The 27,460-nt window shown below is 36.8% G+C and overlaps 1 protein-coding gene across 3 annotated transcripts in view; it reads right to left on the reverse strand.

Annotated features, from left to right (window-relative positions):
* Nucleotides 1-27,460, reverse strand: part of LOC123554778 (regulator of G-protein signaling 3-like) — a 55,189-nt gene that overhangs the window by 9,054 nt on the left and 18,675 nt on the right. For 2 of the 3 annotated variants that reach the window (XM_045345122.2, XM_045345138.2), the window contains one exon: nt 2,891-3,661. In XM_045345122.2, the coding sequence (XP_045201057.2) occupies nt 2,891-3,661 (771 nt within the window). Of the gene's footprint in view, nt 1-2,890; nt 3,662-3,907; nt 4,061-27,460 lie in introns of those variants that run through there. The other variant, XM_045345131.2, reaches the window with a different exon arrangement.

Genomic DNA, 27,460 nt, shown 5'->3' on the forward strand with positions numbered 1-27,460 from the left:
GAGAGGTCACAAGGTTTTTCTATTTTTAGACCTACTGACCTAGTTTTTGACCCAGTTTCGAACTTGACCTAGATATCAACAAGATGAATATTCAGACCAACTTTCATACAGATCCTATGAAAAATATGGTGTTTAGAGAGGTCAAAAGGTTTTTCTATTATTTGACCTACTGACCTAGATTTTGAAGGCACGTGACCCAGTTTCGAACTTGACCTAGATATCATCAAGGTGAATGTTCTGACCAATTTTCATGAAGATCTTTTGAAATATATGGCCTCTAGAGAGGTCACAAGGTTTTTCTATTTTTAGACCTACTGACCTAGTTTTTGAAGGCACGTGATCCAGTTTCGAACTTGACCTAGATATCATCAAGGTGAACATTCTGACCGATTTTCATGAAGATCTTGTGAAATATATGGCCTCTAGAGAGGTCACAAGGTTTTTCTATTTTTAGACCTACTGACCTAGTTTTTGAAGGCACGTGACCCAGTTTCGAACTTGACCTAGATATCATCAAGATAAACATTCTGACCAATTTTCATAAAGATCCCATGAAAAATGTGACCTCTAGAGTGGTCACAAGCAAAAGTTTATGGACGCACGCACGCACGGACGGACGACGGACACCGCATGATCACAAAAGCTCACCTTGTCACTTTGTGACAGGTGAGCTAAAAATAACATTAACTTATAACAAGAAGGTATATAGCATGCACATGAACAAACTGGTTGTTAATCTAACTTTGTAATCGATATATCGATGTATCGTCGATATTTGTCTTCCGATATATCAGTATCGTCGATATTTGTATCGTCGATATGCCTAAGACCCAATCAATGACAGCCCTACTTAAAAATGTGTTTAGGTATACTGGTTGGGAACCATTTTCCGGACACATTTACATATTTCGGCTCCATAACTCCCTAAAAAGATATTTGACATAAATGAAGCCCACACTGCACAAAATTCAGCTCCTTCTGCATCCAATGTTGTAATCAGCATCGCGTTGTGACGTAAAATATGGGTTCCATGGGGCCTCAAATGTGGTCACTAAAAGAAGTTATTTTCCCCGTCAGGTAAAAAATATTTTCACGGTGTTTTGCTATTAATTTGATATCAAAATAAGTAATTAAACTATTTCTACACATTTCTTTATCATTCACCTCTTCAAAATTGCACATGCAACATAACCCGACTTTCAATAGCAACTACGAAAGCAAACCGAGGTCGACTATAAAAAACTCGAATTTCGTCTAACACAAATTCTTGATAATTCCAATAGATATAGAATAAAATTAGTGCAAAAATCGACAGCCTTGCATCTTACGTAACTTTTACCATGAAATTAAAAGTAGAACATGTTATCAGCAGGCAATCATAGCATAGCTTAATTATTTCTTCCCCACTTGATACCTTGGCAAGTGTGAACTACTGCGCATGCGCAGTGCTATCTCCATGCCCCATTAATTTAAGGCAGAAATGGCGGTGAACATTTGTGCCAAGTTACATCAAAATCCCTCCATGCATGAAGAAATGCTCGGGACAAAGTCATTCTTGAATTTGACCTTTGACCTCTAAGTATGACCTTGACCTTAGACCTAGGGACCTGGTTCTGGCGCAAGACAATTTGTCTCATGGTGGTGAACATTTGTGCCAAATTACATTAAAATCCCTCTATGCATAAAGAAGAAATGCTCCAGACAAATTCATTCTGTTTTGCATGACAAAGTTATGGACCGGACAGGAAAAAAAATCATATTGACCTTTGATCTCAGTGTGACCTTGACCTTTAAGCTAGGGTTCTGGGTGTTGCGCAAGACACGTCGTCTCATCATGGGGAACATTTATGCCAAGTAATATTGTAATCCCTTGATGGATGACAGAGTTCTGGACTGGACAGGAAAAAAACCCTATTGACCTTTGGCCTCCAATTGTGACCTTGACCTTTGAGCTAGGGGTCCGGGTTTTGCACAAGACACTTCGTCTCATCATGGGGAACATTTGTGTCAAGTAATATTTAAATCCCTACATGGATGAAAGAGTTATTGACCAGACACGAAACAGACCCTGTTCATGCCATGTTACCATTTGACTGCCAAGTGTGACCTTGACCTTTGAGCTAGGGGTCTGAAAGTTGTGCATGACACATTGTCTTATTATGGAGTACGATTGTGCCAAGTGATATTAAAATCCTTTCATGGATGGGAGAGTTATGGACCGGACAGGAAAAAAGCCCTGTTGACCTTTGACCTCCAATTGTGACCTTGACTTTAAGCTAGGGGTCCGGGTTTTGTGCATGACATGTCATCTCATCATGGGGAGCATTTGTGCCAAGTAATATTAAAATCCCTTCATGGATAAAAGAGTTATGGACTGGACACGAAATTGTGGACGGACGGAATGATGGAAAAGTGCATTCCTATAGTCCCCGAAACTGGTTTTCAACCAGTAGGGGACTAATTAATTGCAAAATGTGGTCTCTATTGTGTTCGCAAAAAATTGTGGATGGACAGACGAAGGATGGGTGATCACAAAAGCTCACCTTGTCACTACGTGACAGGTGAGCTTAAAATAGAACCATTTTAAAGAGATACTCCAAAGTACCCTCAGCCTGAACCAGTTGTCTGGGTGTGCTTTTTCTATCCACTTTTAAAGACCTAAGAAGAACTATTTATCATCTGTTAAATTGATTAATGCAATCAACTTCTACTGCCTCTGGAACTTTTGGCACCTGGAGCATATTATATTTCTCTTCCAAAGTTGCACAGATATTACTTGAAAAAAGATTTATCATTCAGAACATTGATAAGAAATGCAAACATTGTCATTTGAATACGATTCTATAACTAAACCTGTTTATGATATGTCTTAACTAAGTTTTATACATACCACTGACAGTTTTCCTTCCATACATTGCTTAGCATGTTCTGAATCTTCCTGAACTAAATCTGTGTTACATCCAAGACTCTGACTTCGTTTTAATAATGGTAGCAGACTTTGTAACTTTTTCTTTTTGGAGTCTTTTACTTTAGACCGTTTGACATGCTCAGCAGTTTTACCTTCTGTTTCACTGCTTACTGAAAACTCTACATTTTCTGAATCAGAACTTTCTTCTCCTGAAGATTCCTCTGTATCGACATGCAACAGATCTTTATCAAGGTTGTTCTGCTTTTGTTTACTACTGTCTTGCAGACATTCCTGTGAGCTAGCTATAAACAAGTCTGAATTACTATCTCCTACATCAAGACCTTCGTCTTCATCAACACGAAGTGTCACTGGCACAGGTAAGCTCAGTCTAGGTCTATTTCTACCTCTCCTATCTATATTGCATTTCTGTATTTCATCTGTCACTCTTTTGTTAGTTAAATCACTCTCATCTAACTGTATGCCTTCAGTTTGTTTAACTACAGAACTTATACTTTTCTGTGTAACTGGATCTTCTGTAAATCTTCTGTTATGAGGCTTTGGAACCACTGTATTGTCTATTTTATTTTTTGGGATTTTGGTTACGGTGACCCCATGTCTCATGCTGACAACATCTCCCTCTGACCTTGCTGGCCTTGACCCTGCAGAGATGATAGGAAAGACTGGGGACACTGCTGTTCTTACTGGAGATATCACAGGAGATATCGGCGACCCTTGATCATCCATGTGGATACCCTGGAATTATTTTAAACATACAATTATGAAATCAAGATAAACACATAATCAGTGCTACCCTGGAAACGTGATAGACCGACAATAAAGATAAATCTAGGTGGTCAACCTGAAATCATTGTTCACTTACAATCAATGCTAAAGATGAACACATTAATTCTTAATTTAGCAGATATTAATTTCTATAAAACATATTTTCATCTCATACTGCTAATACTTTGGTGTCTCAAAAATGATAATTATATTTACCATATTTTTTTGTTAAATTACAAAGTAGCTTGCAAAGAATATCCAACTGTTGTTATGTCTACACACAAATTTTATCAAATATAAATATGTATGCTGTGGTATGCATGGAGACGTCAAAGGAAATTTTTGTTCAGGAAGTCACAACAAGTTTTACACTTAATATCCATTCATAAACAAAGGCATTTAAGTCATCTGACATCATTTGATGTAACAGGAAATTTATACTTAAAATATTCATCTACATAATTATCACCTAAATAATAAACACAATAATAAGCCAAATATTCCTCTTTTCCTAATTTTTTCTTTATTTTTCAAGATATAATTAATATAATATTAAAATTAATGTAAACTATATCACCTCATATTTCCCACATGCATACCTACAACAGATAAAAGTACCTATAGATGTCCTAAATGTGTACCTACCACAGAAAATACAACCTATTTATGTCCTGAAAGTGTACCTACCACAGAAAATACAACCTATTATTGTACTGAAAGTGTACCTACCACAGAAAATACAACCTATTATTGTACTGAAAGTGTACCTACCACAGAAAATACAACCTATTATTGTCCTGAATGAGTACCTACCACAGAAAATACAACCTATACATGTCCTTAATGTGTACCTACCACAGAAAATACAACCTATACATGTCCTAAATGTGTACCTACCACAGAAAATACAACCTATACATGTCCTAAATGTGTACCTACCACAGAAAATACAACCTATACATATCCTAAATGTGTACCTACCACAGAAAATACAACCTATATATTATGTCCTGAAAGTGTACCTACCACAGAAAATAAAACCTATATAATTATTTCCTGAAAGTGTACCTACCACAGAAAATACAACCAATATATGTCCTGAAAGTGTACCTACCACAGGAAATACAACCAATATATGTCCTGAAAGTGTACCTACCACAGAAAATACAACCAATATATGTCCTGAAAGTGTACCTACCACAGAAAATACAACCTATATATTATGTCCTGAAGGTGTATCTACTACAGAAAAAAAAAAGAGCTGTCTCCATAGGATGACATATGCCCCCGATGGCACTTTGAATGAATAGTTATGGCCGATGTTAGAGTTTAGGACCTTTGACCTACGAAGCTGGGTCTTGCGCGCGACACATCGTCTTACTGTGCCACACCTTCATGCATAGTTATTTTAAAATCCATGCATGAATGATAAAGATATGGACCGGACACGCCCATCAATGCACTATCATGAAATATGACCTTTAACGTCTAAGTGTGACCTTGACCTTTGAGCTACGGACCTGGGTCTTGTGAGCGACACATCGTCTTACTGTGGTACACATTCATGCAAAGTTATTTGAAAATCCATCCATGGATGACAAAGATATGGACCGGACACGCCCATCAATGCACTATCCTTTAACGTCTAAGTGTGACCTTGACCTTTGAGCTACGGACCTGGGTCTTGCGTGGTACACATTCATGCCAAGTTATTTGAAAATCCATCCATGGATGACAAAGATATGGACCGAACACGAAAATTGCGGACAGACTGACAGACCGACAGTTCAAAAACTATATGCCTCCCTTCGGGGGCATAAAAACAGCAATATCTTACAGAAATAAACAGTAACTGGAACCTTTTATAGTAATGAACAGAATCAACAACTGCATTTGACAGAAATTAACAGCCATCTTTTGAAGAAATCAGCAGCTGCCTTTTACAGATATTAACAGTCACCTTTAGAAGAAATCAACAGCTGCCTTTTGCGAAGGTCAAGGTGTCTCAACTGAAGGGAAGCTAACATGTCTAACAGAACTAGCAGCCACCTTTCAAAGAAATTAACAGAACATTTACAGAAATTAACATCCACATTTTACTGTTAAAAATTACAGTTTACAACAAGAGCTGTCTCCATAGGATGACATATGCCCCCGATGGCACTTTGAATGAGTAGTTATGGCCGATGTTTGAGTTTAGGACCTTTGACCTACGGAGCTGGGTCTTGCGTGCGACACATCGTCTTACTGTGCCACACATTCATGCGTAGTTATTTTAAAATCCATGCATGAATGACAAAGATATGGACCGGACACGCCCATCAATGCACTATCATGAAAAATGACCTTTAACGTCTAAGTGTGACCTTGACCTTTGAGCTACGGACCTGGGTCTTGCGCGCGACACGTCGTCTTACTGTGGTACACATTCATGCCAAGTTATTTGAAAATCCATCCATGGTTGACAAAGATATGGACCGGACACGCCCATCAATGCACTATCCTTTAATGTCTAAGTGTGACCTTGACCTTTGAGCTACGGACCTGGGTCTTGCGTGCGACATGTCGTCTTACTGTGGTACACATTCATGCCAAGTTATTTGAAAATCCATCCATCGATGACAAAGATATGGACCGAACACGCCCATCAATGCACTATCCTTTAATGTCTAAGTGTGACCTTGACCTTTGAGCTACGGACCTGGGTCTTGCACGCGACATGTCGTCTTACTGTGGTACACATTCATGCCAAGTTATTTGAAAATCCATCCATCGATGACAAAGATATGGACCGGACACGCCCATCAATGCACTATCCTTTAATGTATAAGTGTGACCTTGACCTTTGAGCTACGGACCTGGGTCTTGCGCGCGACACGTCGTCTTACTGTGGTACACATTCATGCCAAGTTATTTGAAAATCCATCCATCGATGACAAAGATATGGACCGGACACGAAAATTGCGGACAGACTGACAGACCGACAGACTGACAGACAGACAGACGGTTCAAAAACTATATGCCTTCCTTCAGGGGGCATAAAAATTAATAGAAGCCTATTACAGAAATTAGCACTTTTTACAGTAATTAACTGGTTCCATTTTGGAGAATTTAACCTCTCACATATAAATATCCACTTCTTACAGAAATTAATACCCGCCTTTTATAGACATCAACAGCCACCTGTTACAGAAATTAACAGCCACTCCTTCCAGATGATATTTAACAAATAATTATTACAGAAAGTAACAGCTGCCTTTTACAGATATCAGTTGCAACCTTTTTAAGAAATTAATACCAATATTTTACAAAAATTAAAAGCCACATTCTTCCTTTGACAGAAATCAACAGCTACCATTTCCAGAAATTAATTACTGCCTTTTATTGATATCCACAGCCCCATTTTTAAGAATTTTAACAGTTGTTTTCCAAAATTAACAGCTGACTTATAAAGAAATAAACAGCTACCTTGCACAGAAGTTAACAGTCATTTTTCACAGAAATCAGCTGTCCCCTTTTACAGAACTAATAGTCAAGGCCCTTTAACAGTAATTTTTACCTTTAACTTAACATTACTGAACCATCTTTTACAGAAAATAACAGCCACTTTTCATAGAAATCAAAAGCCACTAATTTGCTTGTGTCACAGAAATGCATACATGTTACAGTTCCAATGTAAAACTAGAAATAATGTTATTATATAATATGAACTTCCACCTCAAATCAGTTCATTTAGTTTTCTTTCATCTATCTTGATGACCTATGCACAAGCAGCCATATGTTTCTTTTGATGAATCGGAAAAAGTTGAAAAATCTTGGCAGAAAGTCACACAAGGACCATTTCGTTGTGTGAAATCATTTTAAAACCGGGACAGTACAGTGCAACCTCTGCAGAGCAATACCCTTTGGGAGATGCAGATATTGACCTCTGTTGAGAGGTTGTTGCTCTATAGCGGTTAAATTGATAGTAAATTTCAGCTATGGGAAATTTTGATGATGCTGTTGTGGAGAGGTTTTTGCTGTACAGAGGGCCGCTCTGTAGAGGCTGCACTGTAGTTTTTGAGCCACCAGTTTCATACAAGAAGATTTTTAAAGTTTCCAAGCCACCTGGCGGCAATGTTCTTTGACGAATGGAAATGATCTGAAAACTGTTGGTAGAGGGTCACACACTGACCATTTGTGTGAAACTATTTTTAAACCAGGCAAGCACTTTCATAGATATTTGATGTTTCCACTATATACATACAGGGAAAAGGTGACCATGCCCTCTGGCGGCCATGTTTTTTGATGAATCTGTATAATTTGAACAATCTTGGTAGAGGGTTACATAAGAACAACTTGTGTGAAATTATTTCAAAATCAGACCAGCAGTTCAGGATGAGATGTTGTTTGAAGATTTTTCTATTTTTAGCTCTGCTGGGCTGCCACCAAGCGGAACCATATGAATAACTTTGGAAGGGAACCACCCAGAGAACATCCAGACCAAGTTTCATCAACAGTTCTATGAGGGGTGATCGCGAAGTTCGTACAAATTGCTCTTAACTTATTTATTTTTATACCAATATATCTGAAACTGCATTATCAAAAAGATCAATTTAATTGTAGATAAAATATGGAGCGAAATAATAATCGGCCAACTGTAGCTACAATTAACGGTATCCTTGGCAACCCATCAGGCCCTAGTCAGCACACGCCAAAATGTGTATATTTTTTATCATTCATTCACCTTAAATAATACCATTTTTACATCTTTCTTAACAGTAAAAATCTGCACAAATCTTAAACGTTCAACATCAACATCATGATGTCATTTACGTAAACTTCAACGTTGTTTTCTACATCCGGTTTGAAAATAGCAACTTGTTTGTTTGAACAGTCAAGGAAACCGTACTTGAGTCATGACGTCAACTGGAGACATTGAATTTAGGAGCGTCAATAAATTTTGTGTCGGAATAGGAAAGACACCAGCTGAAATGATTGAAATTATGAAAATGTGCGATAATTTGAAGGAGTTTGGCTCGGGAGTTGTCTACAAATGGCACAAAAGATTCAAGAATGGCAGGAAATCAATTGAAGACGATAAGAGAGAAGATATAGGCCTTTGATAGTGGTTCCAAGTGTTGAAGAAAAAGTGAGGGGTATCATCCAGAAAGACAGATGAAAAACTTTGAGACAGATTGCCAGACTGAGTGAACTCGACATATCTCTTTCAACTACGCACGGGATCCTTACGAAAGAGCTAGGTATGTTGAAAGTCATTGCGCACTGGGTCCCGAAGTTGCTATCAGATGAAGAAAAGCAGACACGTGCAAGGTGTTCAGCTGCATTCTTGGAGTGGTACGCTGCAGGTGGCAAATTCCTTGATAGAATAGTGACTACAGACAAATTTTGGCTTCATCACTATAATCCGGAGAGACGAAGGCCCAATCGTTGGTATGGAAAACTCCAAGAACACTGCCACCAAAGAAAGCTCGGGTTCAAAGAAGCTGCGGAAAAGAGATGTTCATTTTCTTCATGGATCACTACGGGATGATCCTTCGGCACAGAGTCAAAGACGGCAGAACGGTGAATGCTGACTATTACGCAACAGTCAATATCTATGCAACCCACGTATGTAACTAATAAATTTATTAATAAAATATAAAGATATAAAATTAAAATGTTCATATAATAGTATTTACTTTATTTTATATTAAAATACTTGCTTGTATTTAAAAATCACCGCCAGCATTGCTGACTGAAACACATTGATTTTCAGGTATTAAATAGGATCTCGTCAATGCTCTTATCAAAAGAGGAAACGGCCGGCTTTGGACCTGGATGTGGTAATCCTGCATCAGGATAATGCTCCTGCACATCTAAGGGCCAACTGTACACAGTTAGAAATTACTTTACTGGGATTTAAACTCTTGGAACACCCTCCCTACATCCCTGACTTAGCGCCCATGGATTTCAGAACATTTTCCGAGATTAAGACTTCCCCCGAGGACAACGCTTCCAAGACGTTGCTGATTTGATATTGGCAACAACCCTTACAGAAGCAAGCCTCTGTGGCGTACATGCTGCTTATTTGCTGTGTATATGCCGCGAACACAGTAGTACGCCAGAGGAGTACATTTCACATACACCGCATGCTGCGTACATGCCGCATACTATTTCGACGAGTACACAGCATGTACGCAGGAGGTCACTAGTACACTTCAAGTACGCAGCACAGACTCTGAAAATTTAAGGAGTACACTGCATGTACGCAGGAGGGACTTGTACAAGAAAATAGTACACTGCATGTACACCGCAGATACTTTGAAATTTGTGCAGTACACTTCATATATGCGGGAAAGATTTGTACAATTTCTTTTGGCATTTATACTTAGTTTGCTTTTTTTATAAGTTAAAGTCTGAAGTAAACTTCATATATGTGGGAGGGACTTGTTCATGTTCTTTTGGTGTTTATACTTTGAATTTTTTTAGGTAAAAGTCTGAAGTACACTTCATGCAGGAAGGATTTGTACATTTTTTTTTTTTGGAAGCAAGAACTTGATTTCCGAGTAACTTTTATCTTAATAGCATAGAATAGTTCAGATTACCGGTATTCTGAACAATGAAAATTTGCCAAACTATTTGCAATGTTCATTTTTGAAGCTTACATCTTAGTGATTTCTGAGCTGCACCTTGCATGCAGTGTAAAAATATATTCTTTTTCATTTTGAATTAATCCTGGAGCTTTCTAACTTGGATAATTGAAAAGCCTTATTTGAACTTCGTTGCATTACATTTTGTAACACATGAAATAAATACCAAGATAATGCCTCAACAGCGCCCGAATGAGAAGAATTAATAGCTCTCACTGTTATTTGAATACTCTTAAGCAAAACACCATTCTATCATGTTTTATAAAGGCTTTAATGCTCATTATGTTAACTCATTAAGGCCTTGCCAAATTAAAAAGTTGTTCATCAGATTTGCCGCTCGTATATTTTCAGAACGTTTTTGGCTAATTGCGCTCGCCCCATTGGAAAAAATCAATCCAAAATTTTTTCGTGCGTTACTTTTTACGGACGTAAAAGTGTATAAATGCTTACATAATTCCAGTCCTAGATTGTTCTCAGATGGATTTTAATCAAAACAAGAGCGCCGCCAAGCGGGGCAATATACGCCCGAAGGCTTACATCATAGGATGGGAGCAAAATTTTAAGAACTTGACTGTTGTAGCCCCAAAGGACTGGAACAACAAAAGGAAAACTTCAAAAAACAAATCTAAGTCCACAAAAAAAAATATTCAAAGTCTACAAAAAAATCCTTATCAGGTACAGGTATGTAAAAATACACCTTACAATTGGAGGTACCATCCATGTTGTACCACAGAAAAGTGGTCTCGGTTTTTCCCTACAGCCAATAATAAAAAAGTTTCAAAATATGCTATTTATAGTAACATAAAAGGGAAGTAATTAAAAAAAAAAAATTATTGTAAGTACAAAAAAGAGATCTGCCAAATAAAAACAAGAGCACTGCAATACAGAGCAATATACACAAAGCAAAGTCATATATGACCTTTGACCCTTAAGTGTGACCTTGACCTTGAAGTGAGTCATCCGGAACATGCGCTCTGCACATCGTTACAATGTGGTGAACATTTCTGCCAAGTTTCTTTGGAATCCTTCCAGCAGTTCAAGAGTTACAGAGCGGACACGAAACAAACTGATATGACATTTGACCCCTAAGTGTGACCTTGACCTTGAAGCAAGTCATCCGGAACATGCACTCTGCATGTCGTCTTGGTGTGGTGAACATTTGTGTCAAGTTTCTTTGAAATCTTTCAAGGGGTTCAAGAGTTACAGAGTGGACACGAAATAAACTGATATGACCTTTGACTCCCAAGTGTGACCTTGACCTTGAAGCGAGACATCCAAAACCTGCGCTCTGCACATCGTCTTGGTGTGGTGAACATTTGTGTAAAGTTTCCTTGAAATCCTTCAAGGGGTTCAAGAGTTACAGAGCGGACACGAAATTGCTAACGGACAGACGGACAAACAGACAGACGGACACCAGCGTCATAACATAATACGTCCCTTCGGGCGTATAATAAATACATACTACGCACACATCGTCTATAATAAATCATAACACTTATATTTAGTTGCATTAAAGTTGTTTCCCCTTGATGCAGCTACGCCATTTTCTTCAAATGTTTACCAAATTACATGCTACAAAAATTGATTTATTTCATTGAAAAGTGGATGAAGAAAAGCATACTAATTTATTTGATAACATCAATCTACATTATTTTGGTAAGGGTAAATACTTATTGATGCATGTCACTTATCTTTTTTCTGTTCTTTTTTTCTGTCCAAATGATCAGCATTTGCATACAAAAGTTGGTGGGGTAAGGAACTTACATTATCACAGCAGTTTCGCCACAAGAGTACACAGCATGTATGCAGCAGGAGTACACAGCATGTACGCCACAAGACTCGGGCCAGGAGTACACAGCATGTACGCCGCAGGAGTACACAGTATGTACGCCGCAGGAGTACACAGCATGTACGCCGCAGGGGTAGTACACCGCAGGCTCATTTGCATGTGAAAAGTGTATGTGCCGCGTACATGCTGCGTACTATTTCCCGCATACTAAATTCCTCCAGCGTACATCATGTGTACTATGTAGTCCACAGCATGTACGCAGCAAGTAGTATGCGGCAGAGCTCATTTGCATGTCAAAAGTGTACTACAAACGTACTATCGGTGTATGTGCGGTGTATATCCTGCGTACTATTTAAAGCCCTTGATTTCAGTACACATCATGTACGCATCATATACGCTGTATGTACACAGCAAGAGTACGCAGCAGGCCTTTTTCTTCTGTAAGGGAAGTTGAAAAGTTTTACAACTTGACACAGACATGTACCGGGAGACATTTACCAAGTGGATTGTAAGACATCAGAAATGTATAGCCTTGCGAGGTGACTACGTAGAGAAAGTGCGCCGTTCATTGGACCTGGATGATGTGTGACATTATTTGATGTCGTTTACGTTCTTGGTGTGTGCTAAGTAACACATAGTGACTATTTTGGGATCGATGTAACTATCAAACTTTTTAATAGATTCGTATAATATCTATTAGGGAGTATCATAATTCATTATCACATTATTGTAGTATATTTTCAATTCTTTATTAGCAATAGAACACAAATCACAGTATATTTATACAAACTTCGTGATCACCCCTCGTACAAAATGGTTTCACTACAGAAGAGATGTTGTTTAAAGAAAAGTGTGGCCAGACAGACGGCTGACAGACACTGGACGGTGAGCGATCACAATTGTTCAGGTGAGCTAATAACAAGAGATTTCAGATGTTAGCAGCGGTCAAATATTCAAAAGTGTTAACACAGAAATTAAAACCAATGAATATAATGACTTATAAAACACACAAGGAAAAGAGTCACAGAACTCTTCCTTGTTCCAATGCTAAATAAGTTAACAAATCAAAATCCCCTTGATCAAAATCCCCTCCACTGAAAAATGATTGGGTGTTACAAAATCCCCTTCATACTTCTGCAGTGGGTATCATAATCCCATCTGTGATTTTCATTATAGATATATAGATATCAGTGCTCCAAATTATATTATGTTTGCTAAAGACATTATATTTACGTGCTTTATGCAATAGACTTTTAAATTGTATATAGTTGTATTTGAACTTGATGAAATAAGTAAAATTCACAGAGGTATACCCCCTGCAAAAGTATGAAGGGGATTTTGTAACACCCTGTCATTTTTCAGTGTAGGGGATTTTGATCAAGGGGATTTTGATTGTCTCCCAGTTCGGATACATTAAAGTTTTGTTTTGTTAAATTTCAATGTGTTTTAACATATAATGTTTTATGTATTTAAATTAGTAAACAAAATTGTAATAAGCCAACTAAACATTTAATTTTAAGCAGTTGGAATGTTTGTAAATGGCTAATATAACTGTCTGGAAGGTTTTAATGTCAACAGAACAAAATCTGCTACATCCATTTCCTTATTGGAAAACTTTCTTACACTGACACCCTAATTATTTATTTGATTGTAATGCCAGCTTCGAATGGTTACTATTTTTACGGCGAAATGGTAATTCCGAAGTTATTTTACTATATAGTTAAAATCAGTTAATCAGTTTATGAAAAGCAAAGTATTTCAAGATAACAATTTGAGAGACCATAACAGACTGCACATAACACAGGGGCAGTAATAGTTAATATTAAGTGTGGCTGGAAGACATATATTATATATATATATATTGTATATATGTCCACATATAAAGTTTCAGTTCCTCTTTCAAAAATCTGTCACACTAATTATTTACTGTAACCTTGGCAATCTTCTCAACTTTTCAGAAACCTGTGACATACCATACATTCTTTTTAAAATCTGGCACACACCCAAGCAATGTTTCGCAAACCTGTGACATATCCTAGCTATCTGCTCCTCTTTCACAAACCCATCACATATCCTAGCTATCTGCTCTTTTTTCATAAACCTGTCACACACCATAGCAATTTGCTCCTCTTTCATAAACCTGTCACACACCATAGCAATTTGCTCTTTTTTCATAAACCTGTCACACACCATAGCAATTTGCTCCTCTTTCATAAACCTGTCACACACCATAGCAATTTGCTCTTTTTTCATAAACCTGTCACACACCATAGCAATTTGCTCCTCTTTCATAAACCTGTCATATACTATAAATCTGCTCCTCTTTCACAAACCTGCCACATAATGCTAACACTATACTTCAACTCACAAATCTGTCACATACACTAGAAATCTGCTCCTTTTTCACAAACCTGTGGTACAACATGCATGTTACATCCAATTTTTAGGTGTATTTTGACCTATCTCTACCTGGTAAGGAGTTTTGTTTGGACTTCTATTATATTGATTTTTTTTTCTCCAAATTCAAAGCATATATCAACTACTTGTCAATCATTTTGTACAATGTTTTATATCCTGTTCAATTTTCATGCAAAAGAACTCTTTCTTTCTATGATTTTAAGTGGAGTTTGAAATTCTTATACCAAAATGTGCAGCTAATGTCTAAACAAGAGGACCATGATGGTCCTGAATCGCTCACCTCTTCCCACATGACCCAGTTTTGAGTATGACGTCGTTTTTTCTATTATTTGACATAGTGACCTAGTTTTTGAGCTCATGTGACCCAGTTTTGAACTTGACCTAGATATTATCGAGATAAAAGTTCTGACCAATTTTCATGAAGATCCATTGAAAATTATGGTCTCTAGAGAGGTCACAAGGTTCTTCTATTATTTGACCTATGGACCTAGTTTTCGAAGGTACGTGACCCTGTTTTGAATATTACCTAGATATCATCAAGGTGAAAATTCTCACTAATTTTCATGAAGATCTCATGAAAAATATGGCCTCTAGAGAGGTCACAAGGTTTTTCTATTTTTATACCTACTGGCCTAGTTTTTGACCATACGTGACCCAGTTTCGAAACTGACCTAGATCTCATCAAGGTGAACATTCAGATCAATTTTCATGAAGATCCATTGAAAAAATATGGCCTCTAGAGAGGTCAAAAGAGTTTTCTAATTTTAGACCTACTGACCTAGTTTTTGACCGCAGTTAACCCAGTTTCAAACTTGATCTATATATCATCAAGATAAACATTCAGACCAACTTTCATACAGATCCCATGAAAAATATGGCCTCTAGAGAGGTCACAACGTTTTCAGCTCACCTGTCACAAAGTGACAAGGTGAGCTTTTGTGAACACGCCGTGTCCGTCGTCCGTCCGTGCGTCAGTGCGTGCGTGCGTGCGTGCGTCCGTAAACTTTTGCTTGTGACCACTCTAGAGGTCACATTTTTCATGGGATCTTTATGAAAGTTGGTCAGAATGTTCATCTTGATGATATCTAGATCAAGTTCGAAACTGGGTCACGTGCCATCAAAAACTAGGTCAGTAGGTCTAAAAATAGAAAAACCTTGTGACCTCTCTAGAGGCCATATATTTCATAAGATCTTCATGAAAATTGGTCAGATTGTTCACCTTGATGATATCTAGGTCAAGTTCGAAACTGGGTCACGTGCCTTCATAAACTAGGTCAGTAGGTCTAAAAATAGAAAAACCTTGTGACCTCTCTAGAGGCCATATATTTCACAAGATCTTCATGAAAATTGATCAGAACGTTCACCTTGATGATATCTAGGTCAAGTTCGAAACTGGGTCACGTGCCCTCAAAAACTAGGTCAGTAGGTCAAATAATAGAAAAACCTTGTGACCTCTCTAAAGGCCATATTTTTCATGGGATCTGTATGAAAGTTGGTCTGAATGTTTGTCTTGGTAATATCTAGGTCAAGTTCGAAACTGGGTCACGTGCGGTCAAAAACTAGGTCAGTAGGTCTAAAAATAGAAAAACCTTGTGACCTCTCTAGAGGCCATATATTTCATTACATCTTCATGAAAATTGGTCAGAATGTTCAACTTGATGATATCTAGGTCAAGTTTGAAAGTGGGTCACGTGCCATCAAAAACTAGGTCAGTAGGTCAAATAATAGAAAAACCTTGTGACCTCTCTAGAGGCTATATTTTTTATGGGATCTGTATGAAAGTTGGTCTGAATGTTCATCTTGATGATATCTAGGTCAATTTCGAAAATGGGAGACGTGCCTTCAAAAACTAGGTCAGTAGGTCAAATAATAGAAAAACCTTGTGACCTCTCTAAAGGCCATATTTTTCATGGGATCTGTATGAAAATTGGTCTGAATGTTCATCTTGATGATATCTAGGTCAAGTTCGAAACAGGGTCATGTGCGGTCAAAAACTAGGTCAGTAGGTCTAAAAATAGAACAACCTTGTGACCTCTCTAGAGGCCATACTTGTGAATGGATCTCCAATAAAATTGGTCAGAATGTTCACCTTGATGATATCTAGGTCAAGTTTGAAACTGGGTCACGTGCCTTAAAAAACAAGGTCAGTAGGTCAAATAATAAAAAAACCTTGTGACCTCTCTAGAGGCCATACTTTTCATGGGATCTGTATGAAAGTTGGTCTGAATGTTCATCTTGATGATATCTAGGTCAGGTTTGAAACCGGGTCAACTGCGGTCAAAAACTAGGTCAGTAGGTCTAAAATTATTAAAATCTTTTGACTTCTCTAGAGGCCATATTTTTCAATGGATGTTCATGAAAATTGATCTGAATGTTCACCTTGATGATATCTAGGTCAGTTTCGAAACTGGGTCACGTGCGGTCAAAAATAGGCCAGAACTTGACCTAGATATCATCAAGATGAACATTCTGACCAATTTTTATGGAGATCCATTCATAAGTATGGCCTCTAGAGAGGTCACAAGGTTTTTCTATTTTTAGACCTACTGACCTAGTTTTTAACCGCACATGACCTTGTTTCGAACTTGACCTAGATATCATCAAGATGAACATTCAGACCAACTTTCATACAGATCCCATGAAAAATATTGCCTCTAGAGAGGTCACAAGGTTTTTCTATTACTTGACCTACTGACCTAGTTTTTGATGGCACGTGACCCACTTTCGAACTTGATCTAGATATCATCAAGTTGAACATTCTGACCAATTTTCATGAAGATCTCATGAAATATATGGCCTCTAGAGAGGTCACAAGGTTTTCCTATTTTTAGACCTACTGACCTAGTTTTTGACCGCACGTGACCCAGTTTCGAACTTGACCTAGATATCATCAAGATGAACATTCAGACCAACTTTCATACAGATCCAATGAAAAATATGGCCTTTAGAGAGGTCACAAGGTTTTTCTATTATTTGACCTACTGACCTAGTTTTTGATGGCATGTGACCCAGTTTCAAACTTGATTTAGATATCATCAAGGTGAACGTTCTGACCAATTTTCATGAAAATCTTGTGAAATATATGGCCTCTAGAGAGGTCACAAGGTTTTTCTATTTTTAGATCTACTGACCTAGTTTTTATCGGCACGTCACCCAGTTTCGAACTTGATCTAGATATCATCAAGATGAACATTCTGACCAACTTTCATAAAGATCCCATGAAAAATGTGACCTCTAGAGTGGTCACAAGCAAAAGTTTACGGACGGACGGACGCACGCACGCACGCACGGACGACGGACGCCGCACGATCACAAAAGCTCACCTTGTCACTTTGTGACAGGTGAGCTAATAAAAAACAGCTGTTTTTGTCCCTTTTCAGGGTGGTTACTTGTTTTCAGTCTAGAGCAGTTAAAAAGAAAGTTTTAGAATCGTTTTCCGCAGGGAAACGTTAGTGATCAATGTTGCTCCATCTTCATGGCCAAAAATTGGATATCTCTGAGATATTTTGACAAGTATCTAAAGACAAATATTTTTTCACACAAAGACTTCACTCTGGAAAAATATATACCTGTACTACCTCATTAGCACCTTCAAACCGCTAACACAAACTTGTTATCACAGTACCAGAAAACCAGTATCTAAAACACAAATATCATGAAGATGTCATCTAATATGGACTAACAGAAACATTTGTGTTTGTTTTAGCCTAGAGTTGCATTAATGTATTTTTGAAATTTGTAACATGTGCAGAATTCCTTGCGATACATTTGTATCTCTCACCCTGATAGGTTAGGGTACCAACCAATAAGGATATTGCAGATGTTTTTTTATGTATACGAAATGGTAATGCCAAAGAATATATACTTTTGGCAAAATAGCTAATTTTGGTCACACATAAAAAATACGAAAAACAAGAGGGCCAAGATGGCCCTAGGTAGCTCACCTGAGAAACACACCATAACAGTGTAAACATGTTTGACCTAGTGATTTAATGGAAACAAATATTCTGACTAATTTTCATTAAGATTGGACCAACAATATGGTCTCTTAAGTGTAAACAAGTATTTTCTTCAATTTGACCTAGTGACCTAGTTTTTGAGCCAAGATAACCTACATTCGAACCTGACCTAGATTTGATCAAGGCAATCATTCTGACCAAATTTCATCAACCTCTATTGAAGAATACAGCCTATATCGCATACAAAACGTTCTTCTTTGATTTGTCCTAGTGACCTACTTTTTGACCCAAGATGACCCATATTCAAACTTGACCTTAATTTCATAAAGGCAGTCATTCTGACAAAATTTCATGAAGATCAATTCAAAAATACAGTCTCTATTGCATACACAAGGTTTTTCTTTAATTTGACCTTGTGACCTGTTTTTGACCCCTGATGACTCATATTCTAACTTGAACTAGATTTCATCAAGGCAATCATTCTGACTAAATTTTATGAATATCTAGTGTAAAAATCTTTAATTTGACCGGGTGTCCTAGTTTTTTACCCTAAATGACCCATATTCAAATTGCTCCTAGATTTCATCCAAACAAACATTCTGATCGAATTTCATGAAGATCCGGTGTAAAATGCAGCCCCTATTGCATACACAAGGTTTTTCTTTGATTTGACCTAGTGACCTAGTTTTTGACCCAAGATGACCCATATTCAAACTTGACCTAGCATTCATCAAGGCAATTTCATGAAGATCAATTGAAAAATACAGCTCCTATCGCATACACAAGGTTTTTCTTTGATTTGGCCTAGTGACCTAGTTTTTGACCCCACATGACCCATTTTCAAACTTGGCCTAGATTTCATCAAGGCAATCATTCTGACAAAATTTATGAAGATCAGTTGAAAAATACAGCCTCCATCGCATACACAAGGTTTTTCTATGATTTGACCTAGTGACCTAGTTTTTGACCCCAGATGACCCATTTTCGAACTTGGCCTAGATTTCATCAAGGTTATCATTCTGATCAAAATTCATGAAGTTCAATTGAAAAATACAGCCTCTATCGCATACACAAGGATTTTCTTTGATTTGACCTAGTGACCTAGTTTTTGACCCTAGATGACCCATATTCAAATTGCTCCTAGATTTGATCCAAACAAACATTCTGATCGAATTTCATGAAGATCCGGTGTAAAATGCAGCCCCTATTGCATACACAAGGTTTTTCTTTGATTTGACCTAGTGACCTAGTTTTTGACCCAAGATGACCCATATTCAAACTTGACCTAGCATTCATAAAGGCAATTTCATGAAGATCAATTGAAAAATACAGCTCCTATCGCATACACAAGGTTTTTCTTTGATTTGGCCTAGTGACCTAGTTTTTGACCCCACATGACCCATTTTCAAACTTGGCCTAGATTTCATCAAGGCAATCATTCTGACAAAATTTATGAAGATCAGTTGAAAAATACAGCCTCCATCGCATACACAAGGTTTTTCTATGATTTGACCTAGTGACCTAGTTTTTGACCCCAGATGACCCATTTTCGAACTTGGCCTAGATTTCATCAAGGTTATCATTCTGATCAAAATTCATGAAGTTCAATTGAAAAATACAGCCTCTATCGCATACACAAGGATTTTCTTTGATTTGGCCTAGTGACCTAGTTTTTGACCCTAGATGACCCATTTTCGAACTTGGCCTAGATTTCTTCAAGATATTGATTCTGACAAAATTTCATGAAGATCAAGTGAAAAATACAGCCTGTATCGCATACACAAGCTAAATGTTGACAGACAGACAGACAGACGACAGACTCTGGACGCTGGACATCGAGCGATCACAAAAACTCACCTGAGCATTACATATGCATGCTTACTAAGCATAATGGTAATTATGTCCTTCTATATGAAATTTATTTTTAACCAGAAAATGTAAGCTTAAGTGTCTACCCATCATTTTTTGGATGCATATCACAGAAGACAAACACTTAGTATTTGCCCCTTTTTCTCTGTTAATAAGACGTAAAGTCATACAGCTAGAAAACTTCAACATTGATGTACGTGTATTTGGCAGTGAACAGGCAGTGTGAGATGGTTTCCTCATACCATTATGTATATAATACAGTATATTACACAGATATGACTGATTACATTAATCTATGATGACTTTATGAGTAAATACAATACTCCTTGCTACCAGATTATGCAAGATAACAGCTAGTATATACAGCAAAATAACAACTTATACTTTCACACATTATAATGTCTCTCACCAGAACAGTTCCCCTGTCATGATGCTTCCACAGTCGTAATTAAGTGTCTCTCCTGATTTACACTATAATTATACAGGAATCTTTCACTGGTTAAGGTGCAGACGGAAATATCTGGCTCAAGGGCAACTGTTCAGAGAGCCTTGTTCCCACAAAACAGTGACCAGAGAGCCTTAAATTTCCATTGGAACTTCAAATTAGTGATAGATTCTTTTTCTTGCATGCCATATTCTTCAATAAATAAAAGAAATAAAGTAAAACGAATGCTTTACTTCAGAGCAGTATTTCCAAGCATGTGAGTCATCTTACATCCCGGGATGTAAGACAAGTTTTTCTAGCATCTGTAGAAACACGGGGAAATCGTGTCTGGGATGCAAGAAAATGTTTCCCTTATTTAAGGTTTGTGGACAAAACAACTTCACTACAGTGCCATGCTTTATACCAAATATACTTTATGACCAAATAAAATACTATTTGGTCATATAATATGTAAAGAAAATTGTTGATGCACTAACAAGGCTAGTATAGACAAATGACATTTAAACCTGAAACAAAACCTACACATAGTTACCCTTGTTATCACTAGAGCGGATGCAGTGGTCCAGTGGTAACACTGTCTCACTATAAAACGTACTAGGGGTCGTAAGTTCCAGCCCCCACTCTTACAACTAAAATTTACTATCACTGGAATAAGAGTCCCGTGTATGGGTGCTTTACAACTGGCAAGCTAAAGAACTAGGGAAGCTTCTGGAAATAGAATGTCTTCTGTATCTTCCACTATCCTCCTACTAACATTACTAACAGTCTTCTGGAGGAGTCACCTATATAGGTTACCGGCGGTGACTATAAAAAAACTCATATACAAACAAACTTGTTACCACTCTGTTCAACAGAAATGGCTTCTCCGTTTCCAAGGAATTCCAGCTATACTTTCTGCACTGTTTTTTTATAATGTAAACGTCAAAACCTGAACACAGTCAAACTGTTCTTAACATTACGTTGAATGTTTTCTGCTAAATTTGGGCAAGGGTAAACTGGGGATAATTTTTTGGGTGTTCAAAACCTCTGAGTGGCTAAATTTTGTTTAAAGACGCACCAAAAAATAACTGTATTCTTTTGTATTTCCATGATGGTAATAATACATGGACTGCATGAAACAAGAGGGCCAAGATGGCCCTAAATCACTCACCTGAGTAACACACCATAACAGTGTAAACATGTTTGACCTAGTGACCCAGTTTTTGACACCACATGACCCAGATTCAAGGAGATTAACATTCTGACCAGGTTTCATGAAGATTGGAGCAAAAATGTGGCTTCTAGAGTTTAATCAAGGTTTTTCTTCAATTTGACCTAGTGACCTAGTTTTTAACCCAACATGACCCAATTTTTGAACCGACCGAGATTTCATTAAGATAAATATTCTGACCAACCTTCATCAAGATTGGACTAAAAATGTGGCCTCTTGAGTGTAAACAAGCAGTTTCTTTGATTTGACCTAGTTTTTGACCCCACATGACTCAGATTATAACTGGTCCAAGATTTCATGAAAATACAAATATTCTGACAAAGTTTCCTGAAGTTTGTAGTAAAAAAGTGGTCTCTAGAGTGTAAACAAGTTTTTCCTTTAATTTGGTCTAGAGACCTAGTTTTTGACCCCAGATGAGCAATTTTCAGACTTCATCAAGAACATCATTCTGACCAAACTTCACGAAGATCCAATTGAAAATGCAGCCCCTATTGAACAAACACAGGTTTTCTTTAATTTGACCAGGTGACCTAGTTTTTGAGCCCAGATAAACCATATTCAAACTTGACCTAGATTTTATCAAGACAGACATTCTGACCAATGAGTTTCAGACTTAAAATGTGTTCTCTAGAGTGTTTACAAGATTTTCCTTTGATCTGCTCTAGTGATCCTTTGAGCTAAATATGTGACCTTAACCTCTGACCTAAGACACACTTTTTAAACTCTGCTCATCCTCTTTTCACCACCTACCTATATGCCAAGTTTAGAGACAAAATCTTGAATGGTTTTTAAGTTACGCTCAGGACATGGATTGATGGAAAGACAGACAGACAAACAGAAGCACGCACCATCACATAATACATCCCATTTTACCAAAACAGAAACATAAATATGTTGACTTCAGCTCAATGACAAACAATCGAAATGTCACAGACCATAAAATGAGACAGACATTAAACGATATAATAAAAAAACATTTTATCCAATGATAACTGGATAATTTACACTTAGTAACTAGAACCAATTTACATCCAATTATCTATAAAATAATTACTACATAATGAGGGCAATCAAGTAAATTATACCCTGCAACTAAACCTTCATAATCATTAGTCGTTGCCTACCAAATTTATACAACAGTATTGAACAAGAATACCAAACTGTCACAACATATGCCTTTCACAGCAGATTACTTCTGACTGCTTTCTGAGCTCGCAAGATTTGAAATTTCTAAATTTTGACTAATTTTGGGGCAATAGCTCTACAGATATCAAATTTTATCCAAACCAACTGAACTGGGACTAGATTTTACAGAGATGCATATTCTGTATAAGTATGGTTGAGATCAAAGAAAAAATACTTTAGTAACTGAGAAACACTGTCAGTTTTCATGATTTTCGATGAATTCAAGGGCCATAACTCTAGAGATACTAATCTGATCTGACTGGTTATCAAATATCGTGTGCGCGCATACCGGTAGTTACCGTGTTGCATAATCAAAATCTGCAAACAGTCCACGCACTATGTAAAAACGTCATCAATCGGTGTGTACTGTGTGAAATATCATCATTAAATGCATAATTTACAACAGATCGAAACTGAAAGTTAAAGAAATTAAAACCGTCGTAATTTCTACTTGAGATTTTGCACTTGCAAAATTTTGCTAGCTTGGGCAAAAGTCACTCGCATTTTGCGAGTATTTGAGCTTAAATTTGAACCCTGGATAACTTTTGCCATGATGCAAACATCCCACCACCACTACCACTTATACCCTTCATTTATAGAACTGAACAAATACACTACTTTTTCCAGAGGCAGTAGTAGTTAATTACATTTTTGTATATAAATTAGTGTGATAGATGACAAACAGTTCAAACACCATAATTGTTTTTCTGTTCTTATCTTTAATATTGGCTGGAAAAACACACACAGATAACTGGAGCAGGCTGAGGGTATTTTGAAGGGTCTTTTTTATAATGGTTCTATTTTAGCTGTAGCAGACTCTAAAAGAGACCAAGTGCCCCCATTTTCATACAATTGGGAGAGGAACTAAACATAATGACGGAGTTTGGTGAAGATGCATCCAGCAGATCATGAGAAATAATTTTAAGGTATTTCTATATTTAGCTCTAGTGAACCTGATAAGGTGGCTGAGTACCCCTATTTGAAGAAGTTTTAGAGAGGATCTAAAGACCAAGTTTGCTGAAGATCCATTATGCTATATATGAGAAGTCATTAAAAGGTGTTTCTATTTTCAGCGTGGCCCCTAAAAGAAATTGGAGAGGACCTTACAATGATGCTACAAACTAAGTCTGATGAAGATGCATCAAGTGTTTTATGAAGAGTAGTCATTTAAATGGGTTTTTTTTTTCTATTTTTAACTCTAGTGGCCCCTAATAGGTGCTAAACTCCCCCATTTAAATAAACTTGGGAGAAGACCTTGTAAAGATGCTACAAACTAAGTTTGATGAAGATCCATCAAGCAGTTCATGAGAAGAAGTCATTTAAAGTTTGTATCTATTTTTAGCTCTGACAGCCCATTAAAGGGATCAATCTGAAATATTTGAATAAATTTGATAGAGGAATATGCCAGAATGATTCTGACCAAATTTGGTGAAATTCTGACCAATAGTTTGAGAGAGGTCATTTTAAGATTAGATGTTTGTCAGTAAGACACTGGTGTCCACCTCTCCACCCCCAACTCCACCCAACTCCTCCTGTCACTGCACATGGTTTTATGACTCTAGGCAAAATTTTTAACTAAGTCAATGACCAAATCTCTGGTCTGGCTGAGTGAAATCCCAAACAGAGCACCAGGTGCATGCTATATCACAGTCCTCTAATGTTTTATGATTCTAGCTCAAATACTTTTTGAGATACATGTGAAACAAAAGAACTTTTGTGCCCTTATTATGCATATTTATAATCAAGTCAATGGCAATAACTTCAGTCTTGCAGAATGAAATCCAAAACAAAACAGCTGAATAATATTCCTACATGGTTTCGTGATTTTAGGTCAAATATTTTTTAAGATATATGCAACATAAACTTTTAAGCACTTAATGTGTATTTTTCTCTAAGTCAAGGACCATAATTCTAGTCTGGCTGAGTGAAACCCAAACAGAGCACCAGGTACACAATTCACCAACTATTTAAGACCATGTACTCTTTAATAGCTGTCAGATGAGCTAAACATCTTGAGTTCAAAGCAAGAAAATGTAATAGAACAATATCCTTGTCAGTTACATAATTATGTAAACATGCATAAAATAATCAGATTCAATGATCCATTTTTATAAAATGGTAACCATATTACTATAGGCATAGTCAAATAAAACTTCTGGACAGAAAATCACCTTAAAACACCTAAAAATACAAATAAATAAAGACAAAGGTTCCAGATGAAAGCCTCTGGAACCTCAAAGAATTAAGAGTACTTACAGGTTCAGAATGTATATTGTTTAAGTTTCACAAACAGTTGACTGCGGATTGACCTAGCATCCTATCAAACACTGTGTATAAAATGATTTATAAAGTGTTTTGGTTTATTAGCTATTTGCCCAATTAGTTAAATTTTATGGTATAAAACCACTGAGGTTTGCTAATTTCCTTATCCTAAGGTTGTTGTATCAATAGTGGTTATATCTATATAGGTTTCATAAATAACTGGCCTCTTATTGTAAATGATAAATGCCCCTGAAATCTTTTCTTGGAATATAAATGTAAATTGGTAAATACGAGGGCAGTTAAAAAATAAGGTAGACTTCTACTGTCAAAAGCCGCATATTGCAGAAAGAGCAATGTGGAATATCTCATTGTAATTCGAAATCTTACTAAAAATTTTGTCATAAATTTTTTGTTACATTTTTGCTGATAGGGCTTTTCAGCTTATTGCCTCAGAATTATTGAAATGAAGTGCGAAAGGGCAGATAACTTTATCATTTTTGGTAAATGTGTCTTCAATTCCTTATATTAAAATCCATTTAATGGAATTGATGTCATTCTCTTCAATACTGAAAATGTGAAAAATTAAAAAGAATTGCAAAATTTTGTATAGAAATTGTGTATGGGTCTTAACTGTTATGTTCATTTATCTTTCTTAGTGTTAGGTCATGTTAAATTACCTTCAGTAAAGTCAAAGTAATGCCATAATCTTTAAATGTTCACAGCAGAGTTACGGTTATTGTGACTTTTAGTTCCTCTTCATAATGTTACAATAAATTCCCTTCAGTTGATTTAATGTCATTCTCTTACAAAAATGTGAAAAATCAAATAAAATGTAAGGGGAAACAATTTTGAAAAAAAAAAATCTCTTATCTCAACTACGTGATGAGCCAACATTGACAACATGTTAAATTAAAATTCCAACAAAATATCTTCACTGGTCTCAGAGTGCTTTAAGGAAAACAATTATTTTGCTTATTACCACACTGAAAGTCCGAAAGGGGAAATAACTGTGTCAACATAAAACACAGAGTTAATATAAAATTTGACCTCAGGTGTGTATTATTGCATTATGATCCAACAATGTAAAAAGGTGCATGAAGACATATTTGGTTTAAGAGCTATTTAAGGAAAGCAATAATTTTGCCAACACCAGTCTTGAAAGTCAATAAGTGGGAGTAATTTTGTCAAGACTTCTAAATAAAACACAGACTTTATATAGAACTTGAGTTGCCAGAGTGTATTATTGTGTTATGATTCAAAATTGTGTGAAGATGCGGTTTTATTAAATAAAATAGCACTTTAGTGCAAAAAGAAAAGTAATTTAAAGTCAGAGGTAATGTTAAAGTCAGTATTATGGGACCTTGGACATGAAGTTGCTTTATGATACTTACAACATTTTTGAAGTTCAGTGCAATACCTTCGTAAGTTTAAGATAATTTCTAAAGAAATTAATAACTAGAAGATGCTTTTGTAGAAAAGCGCAGGTCTCCCCCAATGCAAAGTCGTATAGGCAAGAAGTCAATAGGGGACAAGAGCAAAAGTCAAAGAGACTAATGGTTGGCTGCAATAGGGATCATCTTTGTCCAACCATCCCACTCAGTTTTAACATTCTAGGCCTAGTGGTTCTCAAGTTATGAAATGGAAATGGTTTTTCATGTTCAGACCCCTGTGACCTTGACCTTTAATCAAGTGACCCCAAAATCAGTAGGGGTCATCTACTCTGCATGTCCAATCATCCTATGAAGTTTCAACATTCTGGGTCAAGTGCTTCTCAAGTTATTAATTGGAAATGGTTTTCCTTGTTCAGACCCCTGTGACCTTGACCTTTAATAGAGTGACCCTAAAATCAATAGGCGTCATCTACTCTGCATAATTCTGCTGTATTTGCTAGATAAAAGGGGAAATAATTTTGTCAAAATAAATGACAAGAGTAAATACAAATTGATATGTAAACTATATCTTCTTAAAGTTTCTGTGAAGTTTCAGTATATGCATGTGTA

Source organism: Mercenaria mercenaria, chromosome 15 (genome assembly GCF_021730395.1).
Source record: "Mercenaria mercenaria strain notata chromosome 15, MADL_Memer_1, whole genome shotgun sequence".
In the NCBI taxonomy this organism is placed as follows: Eukaryota; Metazoa; Mollusca; class Bivalvia; order Venerida; family Veneridae; genus Mercenaria; species Mercenaria mercenaria.